Here is a 22,075-nt window from a genome sequence, read left to right on the forward strand (position 1 = left end):
TGTTTTTATTTCAGATTTCCACATCTGCTGTTTTTAAAAATTAATTTCCAGTTATAAAAGTGGCTAGTCTTACTGATTCCCAAAAGGTTATCCAAGCTGGATATAAAAATTGAGTCACAATTCTGCAAGTGGAATATATCTTAGTGAAGGATGATTATTACAGGTAAACTAAAACCAGCGGTATTGACGTCTCACATTGACGCCAGAGACCCTGGTTCGATCCTGTCCACGGATTCTGTCTGTGCGGCGTTTGTACGTTCATCCCGTGACCTGCATGGGATTTCTCCAGGAGATCCGGTTTCCTCCCCCACTCCAAAGACGTAATTGGCTTGTTAAAATTGTAAATTGTCCCTAGTATGTGTAGGATAGTGTTGGTGTGCGGGGATTGCTGGTCGGCGCGGACGGTGGGCTGAAGTGGGCCTGTTTCCGCACTGTATCTCGAAGCTAAACTAAAAAAGCCCAAATTCTTGTAGATCTCTAGAATGGGCAGCATCTTTTATGTAACAGAAAAAACAACATTAGCAGCTTGGCACAATGGTGTGATGGTGACTGGGGTATGTTAACTCAATTACAGTTCAATCTTCCCTAATGGGGCAATTTTACTAGTGTAGGTTCCTTTGATTCCTGGAAATGATGATGAGCTTAATACATCCCTAGCAATTTCAGATACAGCTGTCTGATTACTATGACTTCACTAAGCTGGAAGGGATGAGATATGTTTAGAAGGAATTGTAGAGTTATTCATGACAGTGTTCTCTTGGACTTTGGTTCGGCTGCTTTGGGAGTATTGTGCGCAGTTTAGCTTAGTTTAGTTTAGTTTAGAGATACAATGCAGAAACAGGTATTTTGACCCACCAGGACCACGCTGACCAGAGGGTCTTTAGTCAGAGGGTGGTGAATCTATGGAATTCATTGCCACAGACTGCAGAGGAGGCCAAGTCATTGGGTATTTTTAAAGCAGAGACTGTCGGGTTCTTGGTTAGTACGGGTGACAAAGGTTATGGGAAGGAGAATGAGGTTGAGGGAAAGGTATCAGCTATGATTGAATAGCAGAGTAGACTTTATGGGCTGAATGGCCTAATTCTGCTCCTATGTCTTATCATGTTTGGCCCAGAAATTGTGGGCCAAAGGGCCCGTTCCTGTGCTGTACTGTTCTATGCTCTGACTGATGTAAAAGATTTAGTGGGACTATCTCAGCTTCACTGAATCAGATTATTTGATCGCTACAATATGACAGTTTATGTGATCGTACTGTGTGGAGGTTTATAATGAATGTGAATCAGGAGAATTGCTCCCACTCTTTTATTCTTGTTTTTCCTCTCTCCTTCTTCCCTTTCGCTTTTTTAATTTGTCTTAGCCGCTACCTGACATCAGTAGAGACCCGGATGCGATCCTGACCTCTGGTGCTGTCTGTGTTAAGTTTGCACGTTCTCCATGGGTTTGCTCCGGGTGCTCCGGTTTCCTCCCACATCACAAAATCGTGCGGGTTTGTAGGTTAATTGGCCTCTGCTAATTGCCCCTAGTGTGTAGGGAGTGGATGGGAAAGTGATCCAGCAGTGGTGGTGGAGGAAGATGCAATAGTTGGTTTTACGGGGGGTTTAGACAGGCACAGGAATATGCAGGGAATCACATGGAGGCAGAGGAGATTAGTTTCACTTGGCATCCTATATAGTACAGACATTGTGGGCCAAAGGGCCTGTTTATTTTTAGTGTTCTATGAAGATAAGGACAAGAAAGTTTCAATTATATTTTCCAGTCATAGCATCATACAGTTCCTTTCGCCCAGCTTGCCCATACTGACCACGATGCGCCTTCTACGCTCGTCCCAATAAACCCTCCTTACCCACATACTTTAGTTTAGTCTAGAGATACAGCATGGAAATAGGCCCTATGGCCAATTGACTCAACGCCAATCAGCAATCACCCGTATCCTACACATTAGGGGTAATTTATAGATGCCTATAATAAAACCTAAAAACATTGCACGTCTTTGTGGGATATGGGATGAAACCGGAAAACCGGAGCATCCGGAGAAAACCCACGCAGTCACAGGGAGAACGTGCAAGCTCCGTACAGACAGCACCTGAGGTCAGGATTGAACCCAGGTCTCCGGTGCTGTGAGGCAGCAGCTCTACCGCTGTGTCATTGCGCTGCCCCTAAACTGTACCTGTCCAAACGTCTTTTAATTCAACAATCTGGTTTGTTCTTGTGACAGTTTTCCCGGCTGGTATTCTCCAACCTCCTTTCTTTGGGAAAGGCCAACCAGCTGCGTTGAACTTTGGTGGCATTGGTATGGTCATCGGCCATGAAATCACCCACGGGTTCGACGACAACGGTAAGAGATTGGATAAAATAAGCCAGAGAGAAGATGAGTTTACAGGCTCTGTGAGGCTCTAACTGAATGTCTGTACGTTCGATACAGGTCGTAACTTTGACAAAAATGGTAACCTCTTGGACTGGTGGTCTCCGCAATCTGCTTCAAATTTTAAACGTCTCTCGACGTGCATGGTGTACAAGTACGGGAACTTCTCGTGGGATCTGGCAGGTGGACAACATGTACGTTACCAAAGAGGCCAACCTTCCTGTGTATTACTCTGTGGATGAACCCCTTTTAGCCACAGTGTGTTTCGGATGCATCCACACTGTTTAGAGATACAGTGTGGAAACAGGCCCTTCGTCCCGCCCAGTCCACAACAACAACCCAATGATCACCCATTCACACTAGTTCTATCCTACACACTAGGGACAATTTACAGATGGCAATTAACCTGCAAGTGCAAGTTTGGGATGTGGGAGGTAACCGGAGCACCCCGCGAAGACCCACATGATCACAGGGAGAAGGTGCAAACTCCACACAGCACCTGAGGTCAGGATCAAATCCAGGTTTCTGGTGCTGTAAGGTGCCAACCTCACCACTGCTCGCTGTGCCACCCCTAAATCTTGAAGGTGTTAACTTTGGAAGTGCATTTAAAGATAGTGAGCAGATAGCAAGACCTTGAGGTGTTTGAAACATATGAATGGGACATTTAAGATTATGGTCTTGGTACAGTGGCCATCCCACGCCTCTGTTCCCCTCCCTGTAACGCTTTTAGAAAGGCACATGGACATTTAGGAGATGGAGGGGTATTAATCACACAGGCAGAGGAGGTAAGTTTAATGGCATTATGTTCAGCACAGACATTGTGGGCCAAAGGGCCTGTTCTTGTGCTCTACTGCTCCAAGTCCTATGTTAAGTTGTAGCTATTTGACATCACCTTCCCTCATTACCTGTACATTTCACAGTTAGGCTCTGTCCTTGTAGCATCTTCTGGGATCCATTACAGCTTCCCATCTCATATGTTCATACGTCATAGGAGCAGAATTAGGCCATTCAACCCATCGTCTACTGCGCCATTCATTCACGGCTGACCCATCGTTCCCTCTCAGCGCCATACTCCTGTCTTCTCCCATAACCTTTGAATGTCCATATGACGCAAAATCATATTGCTAGGAAAGGCTCACAATGGACAAATTCGTTTAGTTTAGAGTTAGAGCATGGGAACAGGCAACCGGTGAACCCCGCACACTACCACTATGCTTCACACTCGGGACACTTTACAATTTTACCGAAGCCAATTAACTTACGAACCTGGACATCTTTGAAGTGTGGGAGGAAACCAGGGCACCTGGAGAAAACCCACGCAGGTCAAAGGGAGATGGTGCAAACTCAACACAGTCAGCACTCGTAGTTAGCATGGAACCCGGGTCTCTGGAGCGGGAAAGCAGCAACTCTACCGTTATGCCACTGTGCCACCCTCAACCTCAAAAGATGAACAATCCTCGGATTCCACTATGGATGCATATCTGATTTACTTTTCTTATCACATTCCAGCTCAGTGGAATTAATACCCTGGGAGAGAACATTGCAGATAATGGAGGCATCAGGCAGGCCTACAAGGTAGGTCAAGTCAAGTCAAGTTTATTTGTCACATACACATACGAGATGTGCAGTGAAATGAAAGTGGCAATGCTCGCGGACTTTTGTGCAAAAGACAAACAACCAAACAACCAAACAAACTATAAACACAATCATAACACACATATTCTTTTACATAATAAATAATGGAAGGAAAAACGTTCAGTAGAGTTAGTCCCTGGTGAGATAGGCGTTTACAGTCTGAATGGCCTCTGGGAAGAAACTCCTTCTCAACCTCTCCGTTCTCACCGTATGGCAACGGAGGCGTTTGCCTGACCGTAGCAGCTGGAACAGTCCGTTGCAGGGGTGGAAGGGGTCTCTCATGATATTGTTGGCTCTGGGGTTGCACCAGAGTTACTCTTCTGCAACTTACAATGACATTACGTGGTAAAAGCTCTCCCAGACTGTCCACTATGATACGGTACGATATGATAGAACTTTATTTATCCCAGGAGGGAAATTAATTTGGTAACAGTAATAAAAAACACAAAATATATGAATCATGAAAATAAAGTGACGAACAATCCCCTACTCCCATGGAGTGTTCCATAGAACAACTATACTTCCACATTACATTATACAAGAGATGCTATTTCAACATGAGAATGGAGGGATATGGGTTATGTGTAGGTAGTTAAGTGTTTGGCACAGACATTGTGGGCCAGAGGGCCTGTTCTTGTGCTGTAGTTCCATGTTGTATGTGGTCCATGTGAAAAGGGCAGTTTAAAGGAGAGGTTTCTTACACAGAGTGGTGTGTGCCTGTAATGCACTGCAAGGGATGGTGGTGATGGCAGGTACGATAAAAGAGGCTTTTGGATAGGCACATGGATATGCAGGGAATGGAGGGATATGAATCATGTGCAGACAAAGGATATTGGTTTAACCTGACATTCGGCACAGACATTGTGGGCTGTAAGACCTGTTCCTGTGTTGTACTGTTCTGAGTTCTATGTCTCCATTTGTGACGGCAGTATTTTTAATTCCAGATTTTTAATCATGAATTTAATTTCCCCACCTACTGTGGTGGGATTAGAACCAGCTTCACCGCATCTATTGTCCAATAGTCTGGATGCCGATCCGAAATGCTAACCCTTATGCCACCATATCCCTAGTAGGAAGCACACTGCTGGATATTAGAGCTCTGAGGCTTACCCTTTCTAACTAATGAACAGCAGTGTCAAATCTCCCCGTGAACTAGTTAGCAAAGGAGGTCAGACAAAATCCTTCCTCAAGATGTTTCACATCTGGAAAATAAATTAAAACAAGCCCGCTGCTTGGAGGTTTGGAAAGAAAGTCACTATGGATGTTTTGACCTTTCTCACTGATTTTTTTTTTCTTAGCCGAACATTGCCTGCATTTCTTGCCGGGCTCTGATCCATAATCTGCTGTTTTGGCTGTTTTGCTTCAGGCTTATCAATCATATGTGAAGAAAAGTGGAGCAGATGGCCTTCTACCGGGGATCAAGCTCAACCACGAACAGCTCTTCTTCATGAACTTTGCGCAGGTACGGACGATTGTTCTGTGTTTCATTTTAACTCCTTCTGGGCAGATGCGTGGAATTTAAAATCACCATGCCAATTTTCATCTCTTGTCCTCCTAGACACATAGAAAATAGGTGCAGGAGTAGGCCATTCGGCCCTTCAAGCCTGCACCGCCATTCAGTATGATCATGGCTGATCATCCAACTCAGTATCCCGTACCTGCCTTCTCTCCATACCCCCTGATCCCTTTAGCCACAAGGGCCACATCTAGCTCCCTCTTAAATATAGCCAATGAACTGGCCTCAACTACGTTCTGTGGCAGAGAATTCCAGAGATCCACCACTCTCTGTGTGAAAAATGTTTTTCTCATCTCGGTCCTAAAAGATTTCCCCCTTATCCTTAAACTGTGGCCCCTTGTTCTGGACTTCCCCAACATCGGGAACAATCTTCCTGCATCTAGCCTGTCCAACCCCTTAAGAATATTGTAAGTTTCTATAAGATCCCCCCTCAATCTTCTAAAGTCTAGCGAGTACAAGCCGAGTCTATCCACTTTCTTCATATGAAAGTCCTGACATCCCAGGAATCAGTCTAGTGAACCTTCTCTGTACTCCCTCTATGGCAAGAATGTCTTTCCTCAGATTAGGAGACCAAAACTGTATGCAATACTCCAGGTGTGGTCTCACCAAGACCCTGTACAACTGCAGTAGAACCTCCCTGCTCCTATACTCAAATCCTTTTACTATGAATGCTAACATACCATTCGCTTTCTTCACTGCCTGCTGCACCTGCATGCCTACTTTCAATGACTGGTGTACCATGACACCCAGGTCTCGTTGCATCTCCCCTTTCCCTAATCGGCCACCATTCAGATAATAGTCTACTTTCCTATTTTTGCTACCAAAGTGGATAACCTCACATTTATCCACATTATACTGCATCTGCCATGCATTTGCCCACTCACCTGGCCTATCCAAGTCACCTTGAAGCCTCCTAGCATCCTCCTCACAGCTCACAGTGCCCCCCAGCTTCGTGTCATCCGCAAACTTGGAGATCTTGCATTCAATTCCCTCGTCCAAATCATTAAACCGTCCAAATCGTCCAAACCTCGGATGCTGGTTATGGAGTCGTAGAGTTTAGTTTCGTTTATTTAGAGATACAGCGTGGAAACAAGCCCATTGGCCCATGAAGTCTGCGCCGACCAACAATCGCACCATACACTAGTGCTTTCCCACACACTTCACAGGAGACAAATTAACCTACAAACCTGCACGTCTTCGGAGGTTGAGAAGAAACCGGAGCACCCAGAGAAAACCCACGTGGTCACAGGGACTTTACTGGACTTTACCTTGCACTAAATGTTATTCCTTTTATCAGGTATGGCTTGATTGTAATCATGTATAGTCTTTCCACTGACTGGATAGCACGCGACAAAAGCTTTTCACTGTACATGTGACAATAAATTAAACTAAACTAAACTAGATGGTACAAACTCCATACAAACAGCTCCCGTAGTCAGGATAGAATCCGGCTCTCTGATGCTGTGCGGCCTCAACTCTACCGCTGTGTTACTGTGCCGACCCTTCCTAGTTATTTTTATACAACACAGACAAAAGCTTTTCAGTTCAAAGCTTCCATACTGACCAAGATATTTTCCTGAGTTAGTCTTATTTGCCTGAATTTGGCCCATATCCCTCTACATATTTCCAATCCATGAACTCTGTCCAAATGGAGTCATACTGCACGGAAACAGGCTCTTCGGCCCAACTCTTCCGTACCAATCAAGATGCCGCATCTAAGCTAATCCCATTTGCTTGTGTTGATCCAACTTCCTCTAAACCTTTTCTATCCACGTACCTGTCCAAGTGTCTCTTGAATGTACCTGCCACAAATACCTTGTCAGGCAGCCCGATCCATATCAGTCCGAAGAAGGGTTTCGGCCCGAAACGTTACCTATTTCCTTTGCTCCATAGATGCTGCCGCACCCGATGAGTTTCTCCAGCACTTTTGTCTACCCATGACTGTGTGTAAACATTGCCCCTCAGGTTCTTTTAAACTTTTCCCTCTCAATTGAACTATGAAAAGCTTTGTTTTGCATGCCATCCAAACAGGTCAGATAATATAAAACACAATCAGTTTAAATTCATAGGTAGGGCAAAGGGGAAGATATAGGCGGCAGAATATACTCAGCATCGTAGCGCATCAGTTCCAGAGACAATGTCTGCAATGGGGTAGAGGTGAATCCACCAGTACCCCAGCATATGGAAGGACCATTCAGTAGCCTGATAACAGAGGGAAATACTTTATTCACTCATGGGGTGAGGGAGTCCCTGGCAACAGCCATGTTGCATGTCCCTAGTTGCACAGGAGAAGGTGGAGGTGTGCTGCCTTCTCGACCCGCGGCAGGGACTGTTTGGGAGGGAGTTCCAAGATTAGATTCAACGATCAGTAACATGTTTCCAAGACAGGTGTCAGATTGACAGGAATGAACTTCCCCCCCCCCCCCCCCCCCCCCCCCGCAAAGAACAGAACCCCCCCCCCCCCCCTCCCCCCCCCCCCCCCCCCCCCTGTGGCCCCCCCCCCCCCCCCCCCCCCCCCCCCACCACCCCACCACCCCACCCCCACCCCCCACCCCCCCCCCCCCCCCCCCCCACCCCTTTCCCCTCCCCTCCCCCCCCCCCCCCCCAAGCAAGAACATAAAATATTCCCTTCAACAGACAGTCCCTTCAGGAAAATCTGAATATGTCTCATTTTCTAAGCGTCTATGGAGAAATATTACAAGTCCTTAGTGCCAACAATTAATTCTCTCCCCACTCTCCCTCTCTCCCTCCCTCTCCCTCTCCCTCCCCCCCACTCTCACCTCTCCCATCCTCCCTCTCCCCCCTCCCCCTCCCTCCCCCCCCCCCCCTCCCCCCTTTCCCTTTAGGGACAAAATTAAGTATTGATTTCCGAATTTAATGCAAAATAATTGTCCTGTATTAAAATTCATTTTGAGATTTAAAGCATCCATTTTCTGGTCTGGAAACTGAATTAAACATTGAGATTGCTTTTATTAATAGCTCTTCAAATTTGCATCTCACATGATTAATTTTTAATTACTATTTCTTAACCTTCAAGTGATCTTCGGTCATGCTATTAATTTCATGTTTTTTTAATCTTCACGTTAAAATGTCCATACCACGGCAGGGTCTTACTCTGCAATGTGACAGGACAGAGTGGGGAGCTGTTTCAAAGTGCCAACACAGACACAATGGACAAAATATGTCCCCCGTTCGTACAGATGTTGTTTGTACAGAGTTTGTACGTTCTCCCTGTGACCGCGTGGGTTTCCTCCAGGTGCTCCTGTTTCCTCTCACAAAGACGTGCAGGTTTGTTGGTAAATTGGCTCCTGTAAATTTTCCCTGGTGTGTAGGATGCAGAAGTGGAATAACATAGAGCTAGCGTATGGTAAATCGTTGGTCGGTGTGGACTCTAAATTAAATTACTTACTGTGGATTATAAAATCACAGCATAAAGGTTATAGCCTTTATTCCATCCATACCTTGGCTCTCCAGCTTTCTTCCCCTTAACCCCCCCCCCCCCAACAGTCAATCTGATGAAAGACCCCAACGTCACCTATCCATGTTCTCCAGAGATTCTGCCTGAGTTACTTCAGCATTTTGTGTCTTTTTATTGGCGAGTGATTTCTGTTCAGCTTTTAGACATTCTGTATGGAGATTGCACGTTCTCACTGTGATCACGTGGGTTTTCTCTGGGTGCTCCTGTTTCCTCCCAAACTCTAACGACATACAGGTTTGTAGGTTAATTGGCTTTGGTAATTCAGTAGTTGTAACTATTGTCCCTTCAGTGCTAGAGAATGGGGTGATCGCTGGGCGATGCGGACTTGCGGTTCGAGGGACCAGTTTCCGCGCTGTATCTCTAAACTAAACATTCACTTGTCGAAGTTGGATGCTACCACAGTTATTATGATGTGAGAATTAATGATTGTGCCTCATTACATTTCCAGGTGTGGTGTGGAATGTACAGACCAGAATATGCCGTCAACTCCATTAAAACCGATGTGCACAGCCCTGGTCAATTCAGGTGACCGTTTTATCTTGTTTCATTCAGGGACAGTTTCTTCCCAGCTGCGATCAGGCAACTGAACCATCCTATTACCAACAAGAGAGCGGTCCTGACCTATCTATCTCATTGGAGACCCTCGGACTATCTTTAACTGGACTTTGTCTTGCAGTGAACATAGTTCCCCTTATCCTGTACATTGTGAATGGCCTGATTGTAATCATGTAGTCTTACCGCTGACTGGCTAGGACACAACAGAAAAGCTTTTCACTGTACCTTGGTACACGTGACAGTAAACTAAACTAACTAAAATATGAGACCAGGTTTCTGAGTTTCCTTACTTTTGTGAAAAGTGGCCGTGAAACTCTCCAAACGTACCCTTCCCACCGTTGACAAATAAGTCCCATCCAAATCGGCAACTAAATTCCTGCCAAATCCTATCTGCCGATCATCATCCCTGTGCTCACAAAACTGCCAAGACCATTATTCTATATTTCCCATTCTCCTATTTTAAACTACATATCTTACCCCTCACTACCTCTAAATGCTCTTCCAAACTTAATATCTTCAAGCACAGTGCTGCAGCGGTAGAGTTGCTGCCTTACAGCACCAGAGACCCTGGTTTGATCCTGACTACGGATGCCGTCTGTAGGAAGTTTATACGATCTCCCTGTTACTGCGCGGGTTTTCCCGGGTTGCTCCAGTTTCCTCCCACACTCAAAAGACGTACATGTTTGTAGGTTAATTGGCTCTGTAAATTACCCCGAGTGTGGGTGGGATAGAACTAGTGTAAACAAGTGATCGTTGGTCAATGTGGACTCAATGGGCCGAAGGGCCTGTTTACACACTGTATCCCAAAAACCAAAACTAAGATTTCTCTCTTCAAGTTTCCATTTTCTTCATCTCACCATGGTTGGTCGTGCCTTTGGGCAAATGGCCTCTCATCTTAAGTTCCCTCTCTCCACCTCCCTCTGTGACAATCTATTGATGTCCCTTGGACACACTTTGATGACCAACAGAAGCTAATTTAGAAACAGGAGAATAGGAGGTGCTCATTTGTGTTATTGAGCTCGATCTGCTTTTCAGTGGAATCATTTTTGATTGATTGAAACATACAGCATGGAAACAAGCCCTTCAGCCCACCAAGTCCACGTTGGCCATCGATCATCCATTCACACTCATTCTCTATCTTTGTAGTTTACAGATACAGCATAGAAACAGGCCCATCGAGTCCACGCCAATCGTTGATCACCGTTTACACTAGGGTGGCACGGTGGCGCAGCGGTAGAGTTGCCTTACAGGCCAGAGACCCATGTTCCATCCTGACTACGGGTGCTGTCTGTACGGAGTTTGCACATTCTCCCCGTGACCACGTGGGTTTTCTCCAGGTGCTCCGGTTTCCTCCCAAGTTCCAAATACGTACAGGTTCATAGGTTAATTGTCTTCGGCAGGTGTTGTAAATTGTCCCTCGTGTGTAGGATAGTGCTAATGTACGGGGATCGCTGGTTGGCGCGGACTCGGTGGGCCAAAGGGCCTGTTTCCACGCTCTATCTCTAAATTAAACTGAACTAAACTAGTTCTACGTTACCACTTGCTAAGTTACTCCAACACTCAGTGGGTTTTTTTCTTGGTAAACCAGCATCTGCAGTTCCTTATGTTACCCTTCCACCGTTGCTGCCTTACCTAAAGAGATTTTCCAATATTTTCAGTTTTTGGTTCAGATTTCCGGCATCTTGCAGATTAGGTTTCATTTTAGACTATATAAAAATCTATATAAATGTCAGTATTTCTTGGATAAATCTTGACTGTGTTTTTCTCTCTCTCTCTCTCCCACAGAATTTTAGGATCCCTGCAGAATTATGAAGAGTTCAGTAATGCATTTCACTGCAGTAAGAATACATACATGAATCCTAAAGATAAGTGCCGAGTGTGGTGATCAAACAGCCCAGCTGTGTAGAATGTCTTTAGCCTGGACTTGTTAAGTGAGTGGAGCTTTGAACTGCAATGAATAATTTTGTACTCAATAATTTGAATTGATCCGATTCCAATACTGTTGGCACCTCATTTCAATCAAATTCCCCAAATCACTACTTCTCAAATAATCCAACAAAAATATCTAGATTGGAAACCAATGGGCTGCAATGATAGGCACAGCTACTGCATCTGAAGACACAAAGTGCTGGAGTAACTTGGGAGGTCAGGCAGCATCTCTGGAGAACATGCATAGGCGACAGAGGCTGACGGGGATTCTCGATAGAAGTAGATAAAATGATGAGAGGCATATAGATAGGGTAAACAGTCAGAGCCTTTGTCCCAGGGTGGAAATATCCAGCACTAGAAAGGTATAGCTTAGAAGGGGAACGTTTAATGGGGATGCACGGGGCAAGACTTTCACGCAGAGAGTGGTGGGTGCCTGGAATGCACTGCCAGGGGTGGTGGTGGAGGCAGATATGATAGTGGTGTTGAAGCTTTTAGATATGCACTTGGATGAGCAGGGAATAGGGGGATATGAATCATGTAATCTAATGTAATGTAATCATGTATTGTCTTTCTGCTGACTGCTTAGCATGCAACAAAAGATTATCACCTCGGTAAACGTAACAATAAACTAAATTAACTAACTAACTAATGTACAGGCAGAGGAGATTAGTTTAACCTGAAGATCCCGTTCGTGTGCTGTTCTGGTCTATGTTCTATGTTCCATGTGAATATGTACCTATACTGTACATATTCTTCAGAGATACTGCCTGACCTGCTGAGTTACTCCAGCACATTGTGTCTTTTTTTTGTTGTTGTAAACCAGCATCTGCAGTTCCTTGTTTCCACACTTGACAGCATCTAAAGCACTGACTAACTTAATATTGTGTAGCTTCCCAAATGACGAGCTCTTGAGCAAGAACACAGCCTTTAAAAGAGGATGAGAGAAGGTTAATCAACGCCACTAGTATTTTATCGCCTGATGTATCATTCTGCCGAAGATTGTAAATGTTTATAGAACAATAGGTGCCCAGATAAATGAGTGGAGGTCAATGATGATTGAACAAACATAAAATAAGATTTGAGACTAGGATGAGAAATCAATTAGAAGCAAGTAATGTTGTGTTAAATTCTGAATTACATGCATAAAATAATCCGATGATCCGTGGAAAGATGACAAAGATTTCCTTTTAATGACTTGGACTTCATGCTGCTCTAAGGGGATTGGTGGAGTGTAGGTTTCAGTGCCATCCCGGATCCAACAAAACCCCAAGTCTGGCTGTAATGGTGGGGATTGCTGGCCATGGGTTGAGGTTTAGAGATAGTGATCTTTGGGCAGTTTTACCTATCGCTATTCTCCCCCTTCAACACAAATTGTGCTTTGGGAAGAAGGCTCCCAACCCTAAACGTCGCCCATCCTTTCTCTCCACTGATGCTGCATGACCCGCTGAGTTTCTCCAGCACTTTGTGTCCACCTTTGTGCTTTGTCCTGCTGGTAGGAATGGGTTGTTAACCCAGCTGGTATTTTGTTACTCAACATGTGGCATTTGTCCGGGAGTCATCAATTAAGAAGAGGGTGTAGTCTGCGTTTGTGAAGTAATAGGGGAGGACTTTACCAGATATTACCAGATGTGTAAACACACAATGACATTCTGTTCTTACATACGGTCCAATATAGTATTGTCATACCTAAATACAATCACCAATTAGCAAAGTGTACAGAAATAGTCCACTGAGTCCACGTGCAATTGGTGCCAAGTTTTGGCACCTTTTTCAAAATCCTATCTTACGAGAAATGCCTGATCCAGGCGAGCCTCAGGTCGCTGCAGAGCCTCCAGCCATTGCCTAATTGAACGTCAGAATCAACCAGTGAACCAACATCCCTGTCCTCACCGATCCGAACCAGGACGCCTCCCGCAGCCGACCTCAAGGGCGCGGTAGGACAGACCACGGTTCCCTCTCCTCTCCTACCGGCCTCACTCCTTGCTTGTCACTGACTCCATCCTCCATCTGGCTCTGGTCTTCAGGGGACGAGCAGTGGCCGCTCGGGGGCCATGACCCCCTGGGGCCGTACTTTGTCATCAGATGCTGGGCGGGTCATCAGTTGCAGTGAAAGGTTTTAGCTACAGTCAGTTTTGTTGTCTTCGGTGTGGAAGGACCATGGCATCTCTTGCATCCGGTGAGATGCACGTTGAATTTTGAGATCTTCTCCTGGAAGCAGTGTCACCACAAACCACTTACCCCATGTGTATTAGTCACTAGCTACTAGATTCCAAAGAAGGCAGTCAAAAGGAAATCTCACCAAAGCCAACCATTACTCAAACGTCCTGCAATATTTTAGCATAAATTCACCAAATCTTATCTGAATATTTCAAAAGATTAGCACAGGCACACAGGGCCAAATGGCTTTCTCTGTTTCCACATGATTACTGTCAATACCCTGGATTGAGAATAACATCAATCCCAATCCTTTCCATACACACATCACATTCTTTATCTCCAGAGATGCTGCCTGACCTGCTAAGTTACTCCAATGTCTATCTTTGTTCCCAATCCACTCCATTTCTCTTCTCTCCTCTCCATCCTTTAGTTGGCAACCTACAATATAGTGACTGGCCAGCTTAAATGCAAATAAAACAAGAATAAACATAGTATAGGTCAGAAGAAATTAGTGGTGAATCTGTGGAATTCATTGCCGCAGATGGCTGTGGAGGCCGGCAATTGATACCTCTAAGGCAGAGATTGTGATAGATTCGTGATTAGTAAAGGTGCCAAAGGCTATGGAGAGAAGGGAGAAGAACAGGGTTGAGAGGGAAAGATAGATCAGCCATGATTGAATAGCGGAGTAGACTCGTTTGGCTGAATGGCCTAAATCTACTCCTACAACTTATGAACCTATGAGTACCAGAAGTCTCGAAGTAATTATGAAACTGGAATTGCATAGCATTCCATTCAGGGCCTGAAGGAGAAAAGTTCTTTGAGGTTATGAATTGAGGGACACATCACACCGACGGAAATCAGATGCAAATATTACCCACCTTCCCGTTTCAAACACTAAACCACCCGCTGAATGTTTGCAATAGTGTTTGCTCCACTTGGGTAGGGTTACTCCTTCAAATTCAGCATTCCAATATAGTGTTGATGGAGCTAGATTTGAATGGGGGAGGGTGGTGGGGTTGTGCGTTGGGTTTCTTAAAGCTGATTTTCCTGCTGAGTACATGTCATACGGTTTGTGGCACCGTGCGGTGTCACACTAAGGAGGGGGGGCAGTAATTGCTAGTAGTTGATGCTCTCGTACAAATGCTTAATGTGCAACACACCTAGTGCCTCACCAAACTACCCGACTGCTCGCATTAGACGGTTCAGTGCTTTAAAATAGCGAACATTTGCTTCAATAATGAGCACAGGCTGGTTTTTCATTTGCTACCAATCATGGCAGGTTGATGTGGGAACAGCAGGGATTAGCGTTTCAAGAAATGGTATTGTAATTCAGTTTGGAGGGTGCGGGAGGGAGGGGTGAGGATGGGGGAAGAAGGCTTAATACATGCCCCAGGGTCAGTGTTGTGTTCAGACAAAGAGGATAGCTACGCCATAATATTAATCTGGGTAAAGTATCGAGGCCACACTCTAACCAGGCGATTTGTGCAGAGAGCGGCTTCAAGGCGCCTCAGGAGCATGTTTTGTCTGGTTGGGCTTGTTCTCCAGTGATTTTAAGGCACATTAAGACTGCAAGCAGTCAGCTTGTTAGTCGCTGAGCGATTGTCCTTAGCTGTGAGCTAGACTGATGTTGAATCTGATTCACCGGCTGCTCTCTAGGGTGGTGACTGCAAACATTTTCCAAGTTGTACCTCATACATTAAGAAATCGTCATGTCTTTTTACTTTTAAACCAATGCAACTATATTATCGGGTCGCAAACAACAATTGACCCCAGTGAAAACTTGATCTTATAAATTAAATTTAAGTCATCTAATGTTGTGTAGGAATATGCAATGTGATATCTTTCTCCCCCCCCCTTGGTAAACTTTTTATCAAAGCTGATTACCAGGAGTTGTTCTCCGGAACAAAGGGCCTGACGTTTGATGTTTTTGTGCTGTTCTTGACTGAACTAATGAGAGGGACAAGATTTCAATAGGAACCCGAGGGGCGACTTTTTCACTCTGAGTGTGGTGGGTATATGGACGAGCTGCCAGAAGAGGGAGTTGAGGCAGATAGATGCTGAGTCTGAAAAAGGGTCCCAATATGAAACATCACTCATCCACTTTCTCCAGAGATGCTGCCTGACCCACTGAGTTACTCCAGCACTTTGCGTCTATCTTAGGTTATTGAGGCAGGTACTATAACAACATTTAAAAGGCATTTGGGCAGGTCCATGGATGGGAACGGTTTTGAGGGCTTTGTGCCAAACACAGGCAAATGGGATTAGTTTAGATGGGGCATCTTGATCGGAATGGGTGAGTTGGGCAGAAGGGCCTGTTTCTGTGTTGTTTCACACTATGACAGTCAAATCAATGCAGCACAAAACCAGTCCAAATTCAGAGCAAAATTCCAGTGAACATCTCACAAAATTGTACAGTAAGGGAGTTTATTTACAATATCAAAACATTTAAGGTTTTAGCTTACTTTTGAATGTAACATTTTTTTGAAAACTGTAATTAAAGTGATTTTAAAATAAAGCATTGAATGTCACTAATTTTCTAGAGTAAACATTTCTTATAAATGATACATGGGATTCAGAAATGGTTCCAAATGTTTTTGATTAAATTGTTGCTATATTCGACACCAAAGATTTTCGTATCTATTGAAGCCAGTGAGTATTCTATTGAGTGCTTCCTTGGTTGTGTACATATGCTTTACTAATTTTTCATTGAACTTTTCTAGCTGAAGCCCTGTTCCAATCATTTGCTGACTAATACTGGCTGTGCTAAGTTATCTTTCCATGTTATTACTTTGTTGTTGCTTCCCAAAGAGATCATTATCGGACATTATCAGACACATTAAAATAATCTGTCACCAACTGGTAAAGAACATGTTTAAGACATCACTTGACTCATAGTCAAGAAAGACGTCTGGTGAGACTTTAATGATTGGGTCTGGGCTAAGCTAGTTAATGATAAAGGAAGAATCTTGTTGGAAATCTGCCTTAACCCTTTAACTGCCTGTTTTGCATGTTCAATGGTACTTTATTGTCACATGTGCCTAGCTACTGTGAAATTCATCTTTTGCAAACAATTTGATAACAATCTTACTACACATTGGTACAATTAGACCTAAGTACGAGAGTGTAGGAATAGTAGATAACACTGAAGCAATACACAAGAGACACCATGTTTCTGCCGCCATTTTGTATGATTCAATCCCAAAGTTGTTCAAAATGTAGAGTCTTAACTTGGCCATAAAGTCCCGTTGTCCTTGTTGGTTTGATAGTTGGTTGAGTGATTGCTAGTTCTTCACGAGCAAGGGAAAGCACAAGAGATACTTGCTTTGATGTTGAGATGATGCCCGGCAATGTTTCACTCACTTCTAATGCTAGTGCAATCAGATGTCAATATGACTGAACTGTACTGGCTACTTGAGATGTGGCCCCAACTTTTTACATTATAGAATGGGGAGAGAGTTGACTGAAAGGCAGACCCCCTGCTCTGATCCCAGGTAGAATTGGGATCCCACGAGATCCCTCTTTGCCAGCGCTATACTGCAGCGATAGAGCTGCTGCCTCACAGTGCCAGAGACATGGGCACGATCCTGACTACGGCTGCTGTCTGTACAGAGTTTCTCCCTGTTACCACGTGGGTTTTCTCCGGGTGTTTAGTTTTTCTCCCACATTCCAAAGACACACGTTTGCAGGTTAATTGGCTTCTGTAAAATTGTAAATTGACCCTAGTCTGTAGGATAGTGCGGGTATATGGGGTGATCAGTGGTCGACGCAGACTCGGTGAGCTGAAGGGCCATTTTCCACGCCGTATCTCCAAAGTCTTAAGGAAGTCACCCACAGAAGTCGTGCCTTCTAGCTCAGCATATTTTCTCTGAATTTCCCCAGTAACTGTTGCAATGACAGGTCAGTGGTGAGGGCATCGAGTTTGGAGTTTAATTTCCTGACACATCTGACAAGGCAGCTGGATGGTCGGATGAGTGGGACACAAGAATCTCCTGAAGGGGCACTAAATGAACCAAGATGTAGGCTGGGGAGGATTGATAATCGCAAGCATGCAACCCAAAGATGGTGGTGCATGTACAAGCTTTACAAAGGACAACCTGATTCATTGGTGTTGACTTTAGGGAATCTCAATTAAACAATAGCATCCTTTAACCTTCACTGTAACATTGTGTTCTGCTTAATTACAATCCCTTAGTTATAGTCCCTCAAAAAAGGACTTCTCTATTTTTGTTAAATAAATATACCTGCGGGGGAACATATTTAGACCTCTCCTGGTTAAATATGTCAGTCATATGATTGGAGAGCCGAAAGACCATTAGTTAATTAAATTGAGGCAATTAATGTATATATTTTGCTTTAACACCAGATGCTTTGGGCATTGGCTTTCAATTAAATGCCATGGCTTTTGAAATTGGCTTGAGATAAAACGATTAAGAATTTTTATCAAGAGAATGCCTGGGGTAAAGTGTTAAGCAGATTTCAAGAGACCATACATAGAGAATGACAATGGATTCTCCTTTGTTTAAAACTAAGTTTTCATTTTTTTCTCCTGTTATGATTCAAAAATTACAAATGATTTTCTGCAAATTGTTTTGTTTATGAAACCAATAAAATGATTGCAAAACGCGATTTAATTGTTTTTCTTTGTCTGGTTTATCACACGGACGTCACACTATTTATTGTTATTTCTGTCAGAAAGGAATGATAGTCAGGATGACCTTTTTCCTTGTAGGATTGTAGACCAAGTTCTGTTTTATAAAACAGGGAGAAGACTTTGATTGATTTGGTTGAAAGATGCAGCGTGGACTCAGGCCCCACCGAGTTCAAGCCGAGCTGTCCACACTAGTTCTGTGTGGTTATCCCACTTTCACATGCACTTCCTACACACCAGTTCTGATTTATGGAGGCCAATTAACCTACAAAACCCACACGTCTTTGGGATGTGGGAGGAAACCGGTACCCGGGGCAAACCCACGTGGTCACGGGGAGAACGTGCAAACTCCATACCGAGAGCACCCGAGGTCAGGATCAAACTTGGATCTCCGGCGCTGTGAGGTAACTGCTCTACCTGCTGTGCCACTGTGCCGTGCCACAAAGTACTGGGTATACAGAATGATTCGGAAAATGCGGTGGGTATATGGAACAAGCTGCCAGAGCAGGAAGTTGAGACAGGTGGAATAACTACATTTAAAAGACACTTGGACAGGTACGTGGATAGGAAATGTTTCAAGGGATATGGACCAAACGCGGGCAAATCTAGCTTAGATGGGCATCGTGGTCAGCAGGGACGAGTTGGGCCGAAGGGCCTGCTTCCATTGCTATGTGTTGTCGCACTGAGAACGTTCCAAATTAACATTTGCAAGTTCCCGATTCAATAGAGAATGCTAAGTGAAACATTTTAAAGACCATTTGAGTCAAGAAGGGTTTCGACCTGAAACATCGCCCATTCCTTCTCTCCAGAGATGCCGCCTGTCCCGCTGAGTTACTCCAGTATTTTGTGTCTACCTTCATTTTAAAGACCATCGCAGATGCTAAACATACTCCCAGGCCTCTGATTAGTATTCCTATAGTAACTCAATAAATCATCTCTAATTTTGTTTTTTGGCAGATATGCAACACTTAATTAAAAACAAATAAATTATAGAGGATCAGAACCACCATAATTAGCTGGCAGAAACACACTGGATCACTTGCAAGTTCTGTGCAAAACAAGGGTGCCTTCTAATGCTCTTAAAGTAATTAGGAGCAACATCTGAATGCCATCTGCAAAAACAGGGAAAGATAAATATGTTGGAAATTACTCTTGCACCGAGCTATTCAGAGGTAGTGTGCAATAGAGAAGATAAACACTTTAGACGGACTTTTGCTTTTGATATTTGCTAATTAAAAACTAATTAGAAAGCAGTGGTGGTAAACATATTGAGCTGATGGACATCTCAAGTCTTTGGGCATTGTTAGTAACTCAATGACTAAGTGTTAGCTTGTGTCATATCGTGAAGCCGCTCAAATGATCAGATTCTCTCTACATGAAGCATTTGCCAGATCATGGTTTAGTTTATTGCGTACAGAGGTACACTGAAAAACCTTTTGTAGCATGCTATCCAGTCAGCGGAACAACTGTAGACTTTAGGCTTTAGAGATACAGGTCCTTCGGCCCAGCGAGTCTGCACCGACCAGCGCTCAGTCCGCACACTAATGCCCCTGCCCCACTTAGGAAACCTGAACAGAAACCTCTGGAGACTTCGCGCCCCACCCAAGGTTTCCGTGCAGTTCCCGGAGGTTGCAGGTGGTTGCCGGAGGTTGCAGGTAGTGGAAGCAGGTAGGGAGACTGACAAAAACCTCCGGGAACCTCCGGGAACTGCACGGAAACCTTGGGTGGGGCACAAAGTCTCCAGAGGTTTCCGTTCAGGTTTCCTATGTGGGACAGGGGCAACACTATCCTACACACAAGGGACAATTTTGCAACCTTTCAAAGTCACTTAACATATATACTTGTGCGCTTTTAGAATGTGAGGGGAAATTAGAGCACCCAGAGAAAACCCCCGTGGTCACAGGGAGAACGTACAAACTCCGTAGAGACACTAACCGGAGTCAGGATCGAACTTAGATCTCTAGCACTGTAAGGCAGCAACTCTATCGCTGCACCACTGTGTCGCACAAACTACCCTATACATGTCAAGTCAAGTCAAGTCTCATTTATTTATATAGCACATTTAAAAAACAACTCTCGTTGACCAAAGTGCTTTACATTTGTTATAAGAATAGTATACACAAGCAAGCTACATACATATAAACAAATAGCCCTCGCTCAGAGGACGTCAGGAAAGGCTTGGGAGAACAGATACATTTTTAGTCTAGACTTAAAGGAGTCGATGGAGGGGGCAGTTCTGATGGGAAGAGGGATGCTGTTCCACAGTTTAGGAGCTGCAACCGCAAAGGCGCGGTCGCCCCTGAGCTTATGCCTAGACCGCGGGATATTCAGCAACCCCAAGTCGGCCTATACATGTTTATAATCAAGCTGTTCACAGTGTACAGATACAGGATAAAGGGAATAATGTTTAGTGCAAGATTAAATCCAGTAAAGTCCAATTAAAGATAGTCCGAGGGACTCCAATGGGGTAGATGGTGCCTGAGGACTGATCTTTAGTTGTTGATTGGATGATCAGTTGCCTGATAACAGCTGGGGGAAAAACTGTCCCCGAGTATGTGTTTTCATATGTGTGTACCGCTCGCCTGATGGGAGAGGGGAGAAGAGGAAGTGTCCGGGGTGATACGAGGGGTGATCCGTGTGTTTCCAGCTGGCCAATTCATTTGTTTGTGGCCGTGATGCTTGGATCAGGTGCTTGCTTTCTAGCTTCTGCACCTTTTGCCAGACAGGAACAGGGAGAAACGACCGGGGTGTGGCAAGTCTTTGATAATGTTGGCTGCTTTTCTGAGACAGCGTGGTGTAGATGGAGTCAATGCTGAAAACAAGAAACTGCAGATGCTAGTATGCACGAAAGGGCACAAATGCAGGAGTATTCTTCAGTCTGAAGAAAGCTCTCGACCCGATACGTCACCTATCCATGTTCTCCAGAGATGCTGCCTGACCCGCTGAGTTACTCCAGCACTTTGTGCCCTTAATGTTGGGGAGTCTGGTCTGTGTGAGGGACTGGGCTACATCCACAATACTCTCCAATTTCTTGCGGTCTTGGGCAGAGCTGTTCCATACAAAGCTGAGATGAAGCCCTGCCTTATGGGAGAAACATTCAGAAACCTGAATACAATCTCGACAGTCTTTAACACGCTGATGATTGTGGAACGTGATGATGTGCACATATGTCCTAAATATTACAACAGTGCAACAAGTTCCTCTCCTCTCGTAACGTGCAGCGGGACAGCATCCTGAAGTGATGACAGATGACAGGCAACACCACCATTGCGTACTGTCTCTTACCCCAGCCAAAGGCGATGTCTGAAAGAGAGGAAATATGCAAGTTTGAAAAGAAACAGAGGGCTATTTTTTTGGCACTGAAACACATCTCCACACCTCATTATGCCTCAGCCGCTTAGAACTAAACAATAAATATCATGAGCAGAGTTTCCTGAAAAGATTAAAGCCCGGATAATTGTAGAGGAAAGGATACACCAGAGGGATGCTTGCTTTCAATTTGTGTGCAAGATGGTTGGAATAAATGGGCAATAGAAAGAAACAGGCACAAGGCGGATGCCAGAAAATAGTTTAAGGGGATAAAGATGGCAGCCAGTGGATGGAATTAAAATATAATCAATCTGAGCATAGAAAAGTACAGCACAGGAACAGGCCCTTCGGCCCGTAATGTCTGTGCTGATCATAATGCCAAGATAAACTAATCTCATCTACCTACACATGCAAGCACTAATGCATGAAGTTCACAAATTCATAGGTTATAGGAGCAGAATTAGGCCATTCTGCCCATCAAGTCTA

At 44.5% G+C, this 22,075-nt stretch overlaps 1 protein-coding gene across 4 annotated transcripts in view; it reads left to right on the forward strand.

Annotated features, from left to right (window-relative positions):
- The window catches only part of LOC129703385 (neprilysin-like), a 123,150-nt gene extending 104,892 nt beyond the window's left edge, over positions 1-18,258 (forward strand). For all 4 annotated transcript variants that reach the window (XM_055645769.1, XM_055645772.1, XM_055645771.1 and 1 more), the window contains exons 18-23: positions 2,216-2,335; positions 2,423-2,556; positions 3,872-3,937; positions 5,364-5,459; positions 9,440-9,516; positions 11,332-18,258. In XM_055645769.1, the coding sequence (XP_055501744.1) occupies positions 2,216-2,335; positions 2,423-2,556; positions 3,872-3,937; positions 5,364-5,459; positions 9,440-9,516; positions 11,332-11,431 (593 nt within the window). In that variant the 3' untranslated portion in view covers positions 11,432-18,258. The remainder of the gene's footprint in view (positions 1-2,215; positions 2,336-2,422; positions 2,557-3,871; positions 3,938-5,363; positions 5,460-9,439; positions 9,517-11,331) is intronic.
- Positions 18,259-22,075: the final 3,817 nt, after the last annotated feature.

Source organism: Leucoraja erinacea, chromosome 14, assembly GCF_028641065.1.
Source record: "Leucoraja erinacea ecotype New England chromosome 14, Leri_hhj_1, whole genome shotgun sequence".
NCBI classification, from domain to species: domain Eukaryota; kingdom Metazoa; phylum Chordata; class Chondrichthyes; order Rajiformes; family Rajidae; genus Leucoraja; species Leucoraja erinaceus.